The 12,383-nt window shown below is 38.7% G+C and overlaps 1 protein-coding gene across 1 annotated transcript in view; it reads left to right on the top strand.

The window, feature by feature from the left end:
- The window catches only part of LOC124545640 (trichoplein keratin filament-binding protein-like), a 110,499-nt gene extending 99,754 nt beyond the window's left edge, over positions 1–10,745 (top strand). The window contains exon 6 of the mRNA XM_047124586.1: positions 10,521–10,745. Coding sequence (XP_046980542.1) covers positions 10,521–10,745 — 225 coding nt within the window. The remainder of the gene's footprint in view (positions 1–10,520) is intronic.
- Positions 10,746–12,383: the final 1,638 nt, after the last annotated feature.

The raw sequence follows: 12,383 nt of genomic DNA, 5'->3' as shown, positions 1-12,383 counted from the left end.
GGGAATTTAAGGAGATGGGACCTAGATAAACTGACTAAACCAGAGGTTGTACAGAGTTTCAGGGAGAGCATAAGGGAACAATTGACAGGAATGGGGGCAAGAAATACAATAGAGGAAAAATGGATAGCTCTGAGGGATGAAGTAGTGAAGGCAGCAGAGGATCAAGTAGGTAAAAAGATGAGGGCTAGTAGAAATACTTGGGTAACAGAAGAAATATTGAATTTAATTGGTGAAAGGAGAAAATATAAAAATGCAGTAAATGAAGAAGGCAAAAAGGAATACAAATGTCTCAAAAATGAGATCGACAGGAAGTGCAAAATGGCTAAGCAGCGATGGCTAGAGGACAAATGTAAGGATGTAGAGGCTTATCTCATGATGGGTAAAACAGATACTGCTTACAGGAAAATTAAAGAGACCTTTGGAGAAAAGAGAGCCACTTGTATATCATGAGCACAGATGGAAACCCAGTTCTAAGCAAAGAAGAAAAAGCAGAAAGCTGGAAGCAGTATATAGAGGGTCTATACAAGGGCGATGTACTTGAGGACAATATTATGGAAATGGAGATTATTTACATGAAGATGAAATGGGAGATACGATACTGCGTGAAGAGCTTGAGATGGCACTGAAAGACCTGTGTCGAAACAAGGCTCTAGGAGTAGACAACATTCCATTAGAACTACTGACGGCCTTGGGAGAGCCAGTCATGACAAAACTCTACCATCTGGTGAGCAAGATGTATGAGACAGGTGAAATACCATCAGACTTCAAGAAGAATATAATAATTCCAATCCCAAAGAAAGCAGGTGTTGTCAGATGTGAAAATTACCGAACCATCAGTTTAATAAGTCACGACTGCCAAATACTAATGTGAATTCTTTACATTAGAATGGAAAAACTGATAGAAGCCGACGTCGGAGAAGATCAGTTTGGATTCCGTAGAAATGTTGGAACACGTGAGGCAATACTGACCTTATGACTTATCTTAGAAGAAAGATTAAGGAAAGGCAAACCTACATTTCTAGCATTTGCACACTTAGAGAAAGCTTTTGACAATGTTGACTAGAATATTCTCTTTGAAATCCTAAAGGTGGCAGGGGTAAAATACAGGGAGTGAAAGGCTATTTACAATTTGTACAGAAAGCAGATGGCAGTTATAAGAGTAGAGGACATGAAAGGGAAGCAGTGGTTGGGAAGGGAGTGAGACAGGGTTGTAGCCTCTCCCCAATGTTATTCAATCTGTATGTTGAGCAAGCAGTAAAGGAAACAAAAGAAAAATTCGGAGTAGGTATTAGAATCCATAGACATCAAATAAAAACTTTGAGGTTCGCCGATAACATTGCAATTCTGTCAGAGACAGCAAAGGACTTGGAAGAGCAGTTGAACAGAATAGACAGTGTCTTGAAAGTAGAATATAAGATGAACATCAACAAAAGCAAAACGAGGATAATGGAATGTAGTCGAATTAAGTCGGGTGATGTTGAGGGAATTAGATTAGGAAATGAGACGCTTAAAGTAGTAAATGAGTTTTGCTATTTGGGCAGCAAAATAACTCACGATGGTCGAAGTAGAGAGGATACAATATGTAGACTGGCAATGGCAAGGAAAACATTTCTGAAGAAGAGAAATTTGTTAACATAGAGTATAGATTTAAGTGTCAGGAAGTCGTTTCTGAAAGTATTTGTATGGAGTGTAGCCATGTATGGAAGTGAAACATGGACGATAAATAGTTTGGACAAGAAGAGAACAGAGGCTTTCGAAATGTGGTGCTACAGAAGAATGCTGAAGATTAGATGCGTAGATCACATAACTAATGAGGAGGCATTGAATAGAGTTGGAGAGAAGAGGAGTTTGTGGCACAACTTGACAAGAAGAAGGGACCGGTTGGTAGGACATATTCTGAGGCATCAAGGGGGCACCAATTTAGTACTGGAGGGTAGCGTGGAGGGTAAAAAGCGTAAAGGGAGGCCAAGAGATGAATACACTAAGCAGATTCAGAAGGATGTAGGTTGCACAGGATAGAGTAGTGTGGAGACTGCATCAAACCAGTCTCTGGACTGAAGACCACCACAACAACAACAACAACACATTTTAATAGTAAAGAAAAATTAGATGAACAACCAAAAAGTTGTTTAACTAATAAACCATTAAAAGGTGAAATGCCAGGTGAAGGAGAATTAATATATTTTTAAATTGTCGATTTACACACAAAGTTCCACTTGTTATATATGCTGATTTTGAAAGTTTACTTTTAAAAATGGATTATTGTGAACCAAATCAAGAAACACCATATACAATGAAATATCAAAAACATGAATAAGTGGGTTTTGTTACTATATTAAATATATATATATATATATATATATATATATATATATATATATATATATATGAAAATTATAGAGATCCTGTTGTTTATAGACGACCAAATTGTCATAAAAAATTTATAGAATGTATAAAACAAGAAGTAGAAGAAATTGGAAGAAAATATTCTGTAATTGAAGAAAGGAAACCACTTGATCTTGATGAATACAAAATGTATCCAAAATCTACAATTTGTACACTATGCAAATGTCCTTATACAAAAAAGAATAGAAAACTATGTCCTCATGATCATTTAACTGGTAAATATATTGCTCCATTATGTAATACGTATAATTTAACACTACAACAACAACCTGACTTTGTACCTATTTATTTACATAATTTATCTGGTTATGATTCACATCTTTTTGTAAAAGAACTTGGTTATGATAATAAAGATATAGAATTAATACCGAACCTTGAAAATAAATATGTTAGTTTTGGTAGACCTACAAAAACTATAAAAATGAGATTTGTTGACATTTAGATTTATGACTTCTTCACTTGATAAACTTTCATCAAATTTAAAGGAAAAGCAATTTAAAATATTAAAAAGTATTTTTCTCCAGAATTATTTAACTTAGTAATCAGAAAAGGTGTTTATCCATCTGATTACTTGAATTCTTGGAAAAAAATTTGTAGAAACACAATTACCAACAAAAGATAAATTTTATAGTGAATTAAATGATTGTGACATAATTGATGAAGATTATGAACAGGCAAAATTAGTTTGGTTAAGTTAAATACAAAAACTCGTGGTGAATATCGTGATTTATACCTTAAAACTGATGTATTATTGTTAAGTGATGTTTTTAAAAATTTTGGAAAAACATGTATAAATACATATAATTTAGATCCTTCTCGTTATTTTACAGCACCAGGTTTATCTAGGGATGCAGTGTTAAAAATTACCACTCTAAAACTTGATTTATTATATAATTATGATATGCTTCTAATGGTTGGAAAAGGAATAAGAGGTGGAATTTCACAATGTTGTAAAAGATATGTAAATCAAATAATTAATATTTAAAACATTTTAATGATAAAGAAAAATCAAATTATATAACGTATCTAGATGCAAATAATTTATATGGTTATGCTATGAACTAATATTTACCATATTGCAGATTTAAATGGGAAGAACCAAATAATTTTAATTGTACAAAAATAAGTAAAATGTCAAACAATAGTCAAGATGGATATATATTTGAAGTAGATCTAGAATATCCAAAATAATTACATGATTTACATATAGATATACCACTAGCTCCTGAATCAAAACTTAATCCAGCTACAAATGAAAGTAAATTAATAACTACTTTAGATAAAAAGTGTAATTATGTAGTACATTATAGAAATCTTAAGTAATATTTATCTTTAGGAATGAAAGTACAAACATCTGGTGAGCCAAAGACCGTACTACAACACGCTCGTAACTCAAATTGAACGACAATATTGATATCTTGATACAGCCTGACAAAGAGGGTATACATTTGATGTGAATCTTCAGGTTTTCGCGGCGCAAAGACTGCTCCATTAAATTTCGGGAATGCAGCCTCATAAATTCTGCAGACTCTGTACATCAGACTAGAGCTATGCATCGGAATGGGAATTTTTGTCATTATCTACTCATATATGAAAGCACCAAGGTTCTTCCATGTAGAGGTTATACCACTGTATAAAATGGGGTAAATAATCTGTTTATTAAATGGAAATCTTTCTATTTGAGTGAGTTCTGCATCCGTTCCTCTATGTGTAGGACTTCTACATCTACTCTTTAATCTCCAGCTTCTGTAGTGTTCTGTGAGAGTAGTATAGACTGACATCCCCATGTGTCCAATATAACAAGACTGAGACTCTTCATAGATAATCTCACAAACCCCTTTCATCATGATGACTGGTTGTTAATCTTCTGAAATGGAAAAAAAAATTATCTAATGTCTGTGGGATGTAGGGAAACACAGAGAAACACTTTGCCTATAAAATATATTATCCTATTTTAAGTTTTACATATAAAATATAAACTACACCATTTTCTTTTCCCTGTATGTACATTGTTCATTGAGGGCAGTAGGAACTTGGCTTGCTCTCTCAGTTTTTTATTGAGAATTTTGTGAATAATGTTGGTTAAATTCTTTATTTGTAACTGTAGGATCTTGAGAGGGAGCTGTGGTGTGTCTATCAGAAGAGGAGTTTTCTCAGTAAAATTTAAATTTGTGGTGTATCTCCTGTCTGCATGCTGATGTACAGGAAAATAATGGTGACCACATAATTGCGTTCTGACATTTATGATTCTTATCTTCTGGTGTTGTCTACCGGAACTTTTCATGCAGTGAATATCATCGAAAAATTTATACCAATACACAACGTGTTCTGTCAGTGGTTCACTCTTAAAAATGTCAGCCTCCCACTTGACCATGAACATTTCTGTTAGCAAGGTTGATGAAAGCCCAGCTGCTTGATTTTAACACCTCCCTTGAAATCAGAAATAATTTTGGTTTATAAATGTTCCACTGTATTAATTATCCTCCACTTTTCTTCCAGATTAATGTTATGTACATGCAATAATACTGCCAATACACATACAGTCTTCCACAGGATTGCTCGAGAAGCTGTATACATCAAAAGAAAGTCATTTTGCATTTTCTGGGATATTAACATGTGTTAACTGTTTACTAAATCTAAACTTTCCTTTATTTTATATTTCTCTGTGAAGTTCCGTTTTTCTTTTTGCCCTTGAAGATGTTGTTGATTCTAGCGACTACATACTGCACTGTTGTCTGTATTGCAGATACTACTGGTCAGATTGGCACTTCTGGTTTGTGGAGTTTGGCTGTAGAGCCCTAGAATTAATTTGAAGAGTACATTTACAAATGTATTCAGAAAAAAATGTTGGAACACTTGTATACTAACTGCTTAAGCTCAGCAAAGCATTTCTGTGCTTTTTGTAGCCGCCCTATCTGTAAAAATTCATCTACTTTGCTTGTGTAACACGTTTTCTTTAATGGCACTAAAGTCCCTACCTTATCATCTTCGGCCAAAATCACTGTTTCCGGTCCTAGTTTTAAGTTCCTTCATGACTACAGAGCAAGGTGGCGCAGTGGTTAACACACTGGGCTCAAATTCGAAAGGGCGACGGTTCAAACATGCATCCCGTTATCCTGTTTTAGGTTTTCCATGATTTCTCTAAATGGCTACAGGCAAATGCCAGGACGGTTCCTTTGCAAGGGGGCAGCCGACTTCCTTCCCCATCCTTCCCTAATCCGATGGGACCGATGACCTCGCTGTTTGGTCCCCTCCTCCATAACAGCCAACCAATCCTTCATGACTAAGAATTAGGTTTTTTTCCTTATGCTACAGTGGTTTTGACTGGCTTAATTTCTTCTGCGCACTGTACTTTCGTAGCTATATCTTTATGTAGGACTAATTCTAGATCTGCTTATTTGGTCTAACACTTGGCCTTTTGTCATGATGTTGCAGGAGTTTCTTCTTGTGCTGACAGGGCTAATCATGTTCTGACTGGACTGGCTGTTTTGTCATATTCGATGACAATAACTGTTCTAATTTATTCTTCTGACTGGAAAACATATTATAAATGATATCTGAAACTGTTTCTCTAACTGTGTTGTCCAATAAGATAAATTCACGTAGATACAGCATGTGAGGAAGTACTATATATATTTAATTTGAAGTGAATGCTCACATTATCAGATACCTGACAACCAGCTCAACTTCTCATGCTTTCTTCATAATTCTTCTACTGTCTTCTTCACATATAACGCACAAGCACAGTGACCTTTGATGTTGATGGTAATGTATCTTGGGATTAGCTCGTAATCTAGGTAATCTAGATACTATTTATTAGCCAAATATGTTGAGATTCTTTCGCTTTCTTGGTTAGGATTTGCCTACAAAGCACAGTTAACTTTGCTCGGCTTCCATTCTTAATCATTTTAATTGATTCAACAGTGGGTTCTTGGTGAAACATTGTATATTATATCAGTTAAATAAAACACTTTTCCAGCCTTGGTTTACATACATATTACTGTATGACTTAGGTTTTTGGTTATAATTCCATTCTTTAGTACACAACTAATCCCAAATATTAGAATCAAGCCAAGATGAATATGTTAACTTCTTAATTTATCAATTGGTGGCTTAAACCACAAAAACCATCATTTTGCAACGTTATGTTGGCTTATATGGAATTCTTAAGATAGCATTTACAATAACTGTGAACAAACATACTTTGGAGTAGAGCTATGGACACGAAAGCGAATTTTTTTGTCATTATCTACTTATGTATGAAGCCGTCGAGGTATTTCTCCTATGTAACGGTGTCTAAGAGTGTGAATCACGAAACTGAGTCTCTTCATTCAATAATAAATGTTTTAAATTCCTAATATTCCTAAGTGAGTGAAATTTTCATAGCCATCTTAGGTTTAAATATATGTTTCCATAAACAAGAAGAGTCATATGATATGACAAGGCTGCTTCCACAATCCAGCCTTTCCCTTAATTCGGACTGACGAAACTGCTGTTCGCTTTAAGTCCTCTTCCTCAAAATACTAAGACTATAGTTTACTATGTTTGTTCGGTTTTCAATGTCTTCTTCTCATAGAGTTCACCCAGAGATTTTCGAGTTGGACAGACTGGAAATCTAAAGTCAATTTAGACAAATGAAACCATTGTAGTTAAATTAGAAAGTGCAACTAAAATTCATGCAAATAAAAAAGATCTTGCTTACACGAGTCCAGTTACGAATGAAATGTGATACCTGTACATTTCAAACTCTAATCGGATTGATTAGCATAACTGTTGGTGACTCAAGCTGGCATTTTTTATCAAAACATTTACACGAATCGACAGTCAAAGAACAAATCTAATGTTTGGAGCAACTGACATGGCGGACGTCGGCTTTAAGTTTGTGATGTCATGAGTATTCCCCTTATTTAATATACATTCCAGCAAGGTATAAAAAATATATTCGCCTTCTCTCTCTCAAACTACAGCCACGTAAAGACATGAGCAACTGAAATACGTATGCTGCAGTGTCCTTGGCTGAAATCGGTCTCATTGCATGGGGGCTTAATTATAAAATAAATGCAATAATTTTAGTAGCTGTGTGTCTGGTTATGAAGTCTTGTAACCGGTTGGCCCTGACTAGTATTAGTACGCAATCTGACTGCATAAAATAACAATAAAGAATTAAGGGAAATTTCCGTTAACACAATTGATTAATTAAGTCCCCAGCAACTATAAAAGCTACGAAACAACAAAGCACAAGTGTAACTGTTCTGTGTTTGGTAGTGTGACTCAATGTACATGTATCTGGCACGGTTCTTCCTCAATACGACAAGAAATTTTAAACACCATTTACAATGAACTAATTGAAAAACCACAAATACTATAATTGCACATAGAAACCAGAATTACAAGTGTAATTCATGAACACGAGCCAGATGCTTTGTTGACTGAACCTGTGACCAAGAGGCATTATTATTAAGGAAATTTGTAATAAAAAAAATTGTTACCTCTATATATATATTGGCGAAAAATTCACTGTGATCATTGCAACATCTCTCCATATATACATTACACCAACCGAACAGCATCTACTCTCTCGCCCAGCACAACAATAACTGCACACAACATGCTCTCAACTAGTACTGCTCTCGACATCATCTCAACAAGGACTGCCTACGACAACCTCTGAAGTACAACTGCCAGTGGAGGCGGCGGAATAATACTCTTTGGCGCAATCTCTGGCGCTTTGACTCAGTGTAGCTACCTTTCAACATGATGTACTCGATCAAGGTGTGGTGCAATCTTTGTCTTGACCGCTGAATTTACGAAAACATCATTAAGGATTCAATACAGCTTGCAACAGAAAATCTTCCGCTTTTCAGTAGACTTAAGTTAGAAAACCGAAAAAAAACTGTTTACTGAGAGAGTGTGTTCTTATATGTAAATAACACCGAATATTGCAGAAAAACTTCTCTTACATTAATAAGAAAGTCCCAGAATCTGTAACAAATGTGAGCCGGGTGGAGTGGCCCAGCGGTTCTAGGCGCTACAGTCCGGAACCGCGCGACCGCTACGCTCAGGTTCGAATCCTGCCTCAGGCATGGATGTGTGTGATGTCCTTAGCTTAGTTAGGTTTAAGTAGTTGTAAGTTCTAGGGGACTGATGTCCTCAGAAGTTAAGTCCGATAGTGCTCAGAGCCATTTGAACCATTTTGTAATAAATGTGAAGATGGAAAAAAATAGTAGCACACTGGAGGGTGCAAACCTACGTCCTTCGACTCCTTAACTACACGTTTAAAATCAAGAGCGCACAGTGAGCACAAACGACTTTCAACAACGTTATCTTACATCTTCGGTTCGCCTGAAGGCTTTTACCACCAGTGTGTCATTACCTGGCACCTGGCACTTAATTGTAACAAAGAGGGACGTGTTTATTAACTGAGCATTCAACGTTATAGTGTTATTACACGTAAGTGTCAACGAAATACGAGGGGTGTTCCATAAGTAATGCAACACATTTTTTCTCGGACAATTTCAGTTTAAAAAACGCGGAATTTGCTGTGGGACACCGTGGAATGTTGCCTCTTCAGCCCCTATAGTTTCATATGGTTCTGATGCGTGCCATCACTATGTCTAACCTATATCTCAAAACGGCAGTTGCAACGGAGGTGCGCTCCAAGCATAGATCTGTCATTGAGTTTCGTTTAACGGAAAACCAGACCATCGCAGATATTCATAGACGCTTGAACAATGTTTAAGAAGACCTCTCGGTCAACAAAAGCACGACGAATCGTTGGGCGAGGCGTCTGTCATCAACTCATCAAGGTTGCGCCAACCTGTCCGATTTCCCGTGTGCCGTCCAGCTGCACACAGCTGTGATTCCCGCAACCTTTGAAGGTCTGAATATTCTCATTCAAAGTGATCGACGATCAACTCTGAAGTGTGGCCCGCCCATTTAGCCGTGCGGTCTAACGCACGGGTTTCCGGGCGGGAAGGAGCGCCTGGTCCCCCGGCACTAATCCGCCCAGCGGACTTGTGTCGAGGTCCAGTGAGCCGGCCAGTCTGTGGATGGTTTTTAGGAGGTTTTCCATCTGCCACGGCGAATGCGGGCTGGTTCCCCTTATTCCACCTCAGCTACACTATGTCGGCTATTGGTGCGCAAACAACTTCTCTACGTACGCGTACGCCACCATTACTCTACCACGCAAACATAGGGGTTACACTCGTCTGGTGTGAGACGTTCCCTGGGTGGGTCCACCGGGGGGCCGAACCGCACAATAACCCTGGGTTCGGTGTGGGGCGGCGGAGGGGTGAAGTGGACTGCGGTAGTCGTCGTGGGGTTGTGGACCACTGGCTGCGGTGGGGATGGAGCCTCTCCGTCGTTTCTAGGCCCCTGGTTAACATATAATACAATACAATACAACTCTGATGTGTACTGAACTCCATCAGGTCACTGAAGAAACGACGTCAGCGCGTTCGTCGCCAGAAAAACGCAAACTAACTTCTTCCTCTCCATGACAACGCAAGGCCGCACACAAGTCTGAGCAGCTCACAAAATTTCATTGAGCTGTTCTTCCTTATCTAACCTACAGCCCGGATCTCACACTCTCTGAGTTGCATGTGCCTAGCCCAATGTAGGATGCAGTCCGCGGAAGCAGTTCGTGGACCATGGGGATGTTATTGATGCCGGAAGACGTAGGTTCCGAAGTCGACTGTGCGGGCACACTGTTCTTCCATGTAAGGCAGCGTAAGGTCGTCGCACTGAACAGAGCTTATGCTGAAAACAGGGTTTTGTAGCCAAAAGGGCGGGGAATAACATCGCGTATTGGAAACCTGAATAAAACCAACCTGCTTGCAGGAAAAAAAATGTATTGCGTTACTTATTGTTCACCCCTCGTACGATGAAATACAGTATTATCTCAAGAGAGAGTAATTTCTGATTTCAGCCAAAGGACTAGTGGAGATATTGTAGTGAACTCCTTTAGCTGCTTGTCGTGAAGATCACGCCGATCGGCAAAATGGACAAAGAACCCTTGCTACTCCAGATACCGCCACCAATGTCCCTACCAGCTAAGACAACGATCCTGTAGTGTTGCCGGGAATATGTCACTGAACTGCTGTACTTGCTTACAGGAGGTGCGCCAGCAACTGCAGGTGGCGAAGGATGAGCTGGACAAGGTGCGCAAGGCATACTACATTCAAGAGAAGCGCATAGCGACGGCGCTCAGGCTACTGCAGCAGAGAGAGCAGAGTCTGCGCGAGGTAACACATGGCCCGTCGTCGTACCAGCCCTTCACTGTGCTGCGCATGGATGCCAAATGTGGGCCCTCGCTACACGATCTCAAACGCGACCGCTAGGCGCCTGTGTCTGAAAAGGCCCACCCCTCACCCTGCTTTCTTATTTACTGTGCATGATGAAGTATAGTCATCGGTAACACTTACACATGTAAAGGGCAAACTGTAAAATTCGTGCAACGACAGCTAGATCCCTGTCTGCAAAAAGCCCCACTCTCACACTCCTAGCTGTCTTGTGCGTCATGACATGTCGTCACAGATAGTAGATTTTACGTATGTACTGGGCAAGGTGTAAAATTTGTGCAGTGATGGCTAGGTCCCTGTCTGTAAAAAGTCCCAATCCCACATTCCTAGCTGTCTTGTGCATCGTGACACTTCGTCACTGGTAGTAGATTTTAGATATTTATTGGGAAAGCTGTAAAATTCGTGCATTGATGACTAGGTCCCTATCTGTAAAAAGTCCCACTCTCACACTCCTAGCTGTCTTGTGCGTCATGACATGTTATCATTGATGGTAGATTTTACATGTTTATTGGGCAAACTGTAAAATTCGTGCAATGACAGCTAGATCCCTGTCTGCAAAAAGCCCCACTCTCACACTCCTAGCTGTCTTGTGCGTCATGACATGTCGTCACAGATAGTAGATTTTACGTATGCACTGGGCAAGGTGTAAAATTTGTGCAGTGATGGCTAGGTCCCTGTCTGTAAAATGTCCCAATCCCACATTCCTAGCTGTCTTGCGCATCGTGACACTTCGTCACTGGTAGTAGATTTTACATATTTATTGGGAAAGCAGTAAAATTCGTGCAGTGATGACTAGGTCCCTAACTGTAAAAAGTCCCACTCTCACACTCCTAGCTGTCTTGTGCGTCATGACATGTTATCATTGGTGGTAGATTTTACATGTTTATTGGGCAAACTGTAATATTCGTGCAATGACAGCTAGATCCCTGTCTGCAAAAAGCCCCACTCTCACACTCCTAGCTGTCTTGTGCGTCATGACATGTCGTCACAGATAGTAGATTTTACTTATGTATTGGGCAAGGTGTAAAATTTGTGCAGGTCTCTGTCTGTAAAAAGTCCCAGTCCCACATTCCTAGCTGTCTTGTGCATCATGACACGTCGTCATTGGTAGTAGATTTTAGATATTTATCGGGAAAGCTGTAAAATTCGTGCATTGATGACTAGGTCCCTATATGTAAAAAGTCCCACTCTCACACTCCTAGCTGTCTTGTGCACCTTGACATGTCGTCACAGGTAGTAGATTTTTGGTATTTATTGGTTAAGCTGTAAAATTCGTGCAATGACGGCTAGACCCCAGTCTGTAAAAAGTCCAATTCTCACATTCCTAGCTGTCTTGTGCATCATGACATGACATCATTGGTAATAAATTTTACGTGTCTTTATTGAGAAAACTATACAGTTATTGTAATGTTTTCAGGTGGACTTCGCAAGCTACTGCAAAATGCATGGTGGAAAGTATTTTGCACCAATATTTGCAAAGTTTTGTCCTATTTATTCGGAAGCAATCTTCAGGAAAGCTACATCTTAGAAATAAGTGCATAATTCTGTGAAAAACAGATTAATAACACACACTTTTCTTATGGAAAAAAGTTATCACAGCTACACACACTACTTGAAAAATGTAATAAAATCGTAATGACTTTGGACTCAATGTGATTTCATGAAAAGCAAATACAT

The sequence above is a fragment of the Schistocerca americana genome, chromosome 8 (genome assembly GCF_021461395.2).
Source record: "Schistocerca americana isolate TAMUIC-IGC-003095 chromosome 8, iqSchAmer2.1, whole genome shotgun sequence".
In the NCBI taxonomy this organism is placed as follows: domain Eukaryota; kingdom Metazoa; phylum Arthropoda; class Insecta; order Orthoptera; family Acrididae; genus Schistocerca; species Schistocerca americana.
The sequence above is the reverse complement of the archived record's forward strand: the minus strand, read 5'-3'. Positions and strand labels throughout refer to the sequence as shown.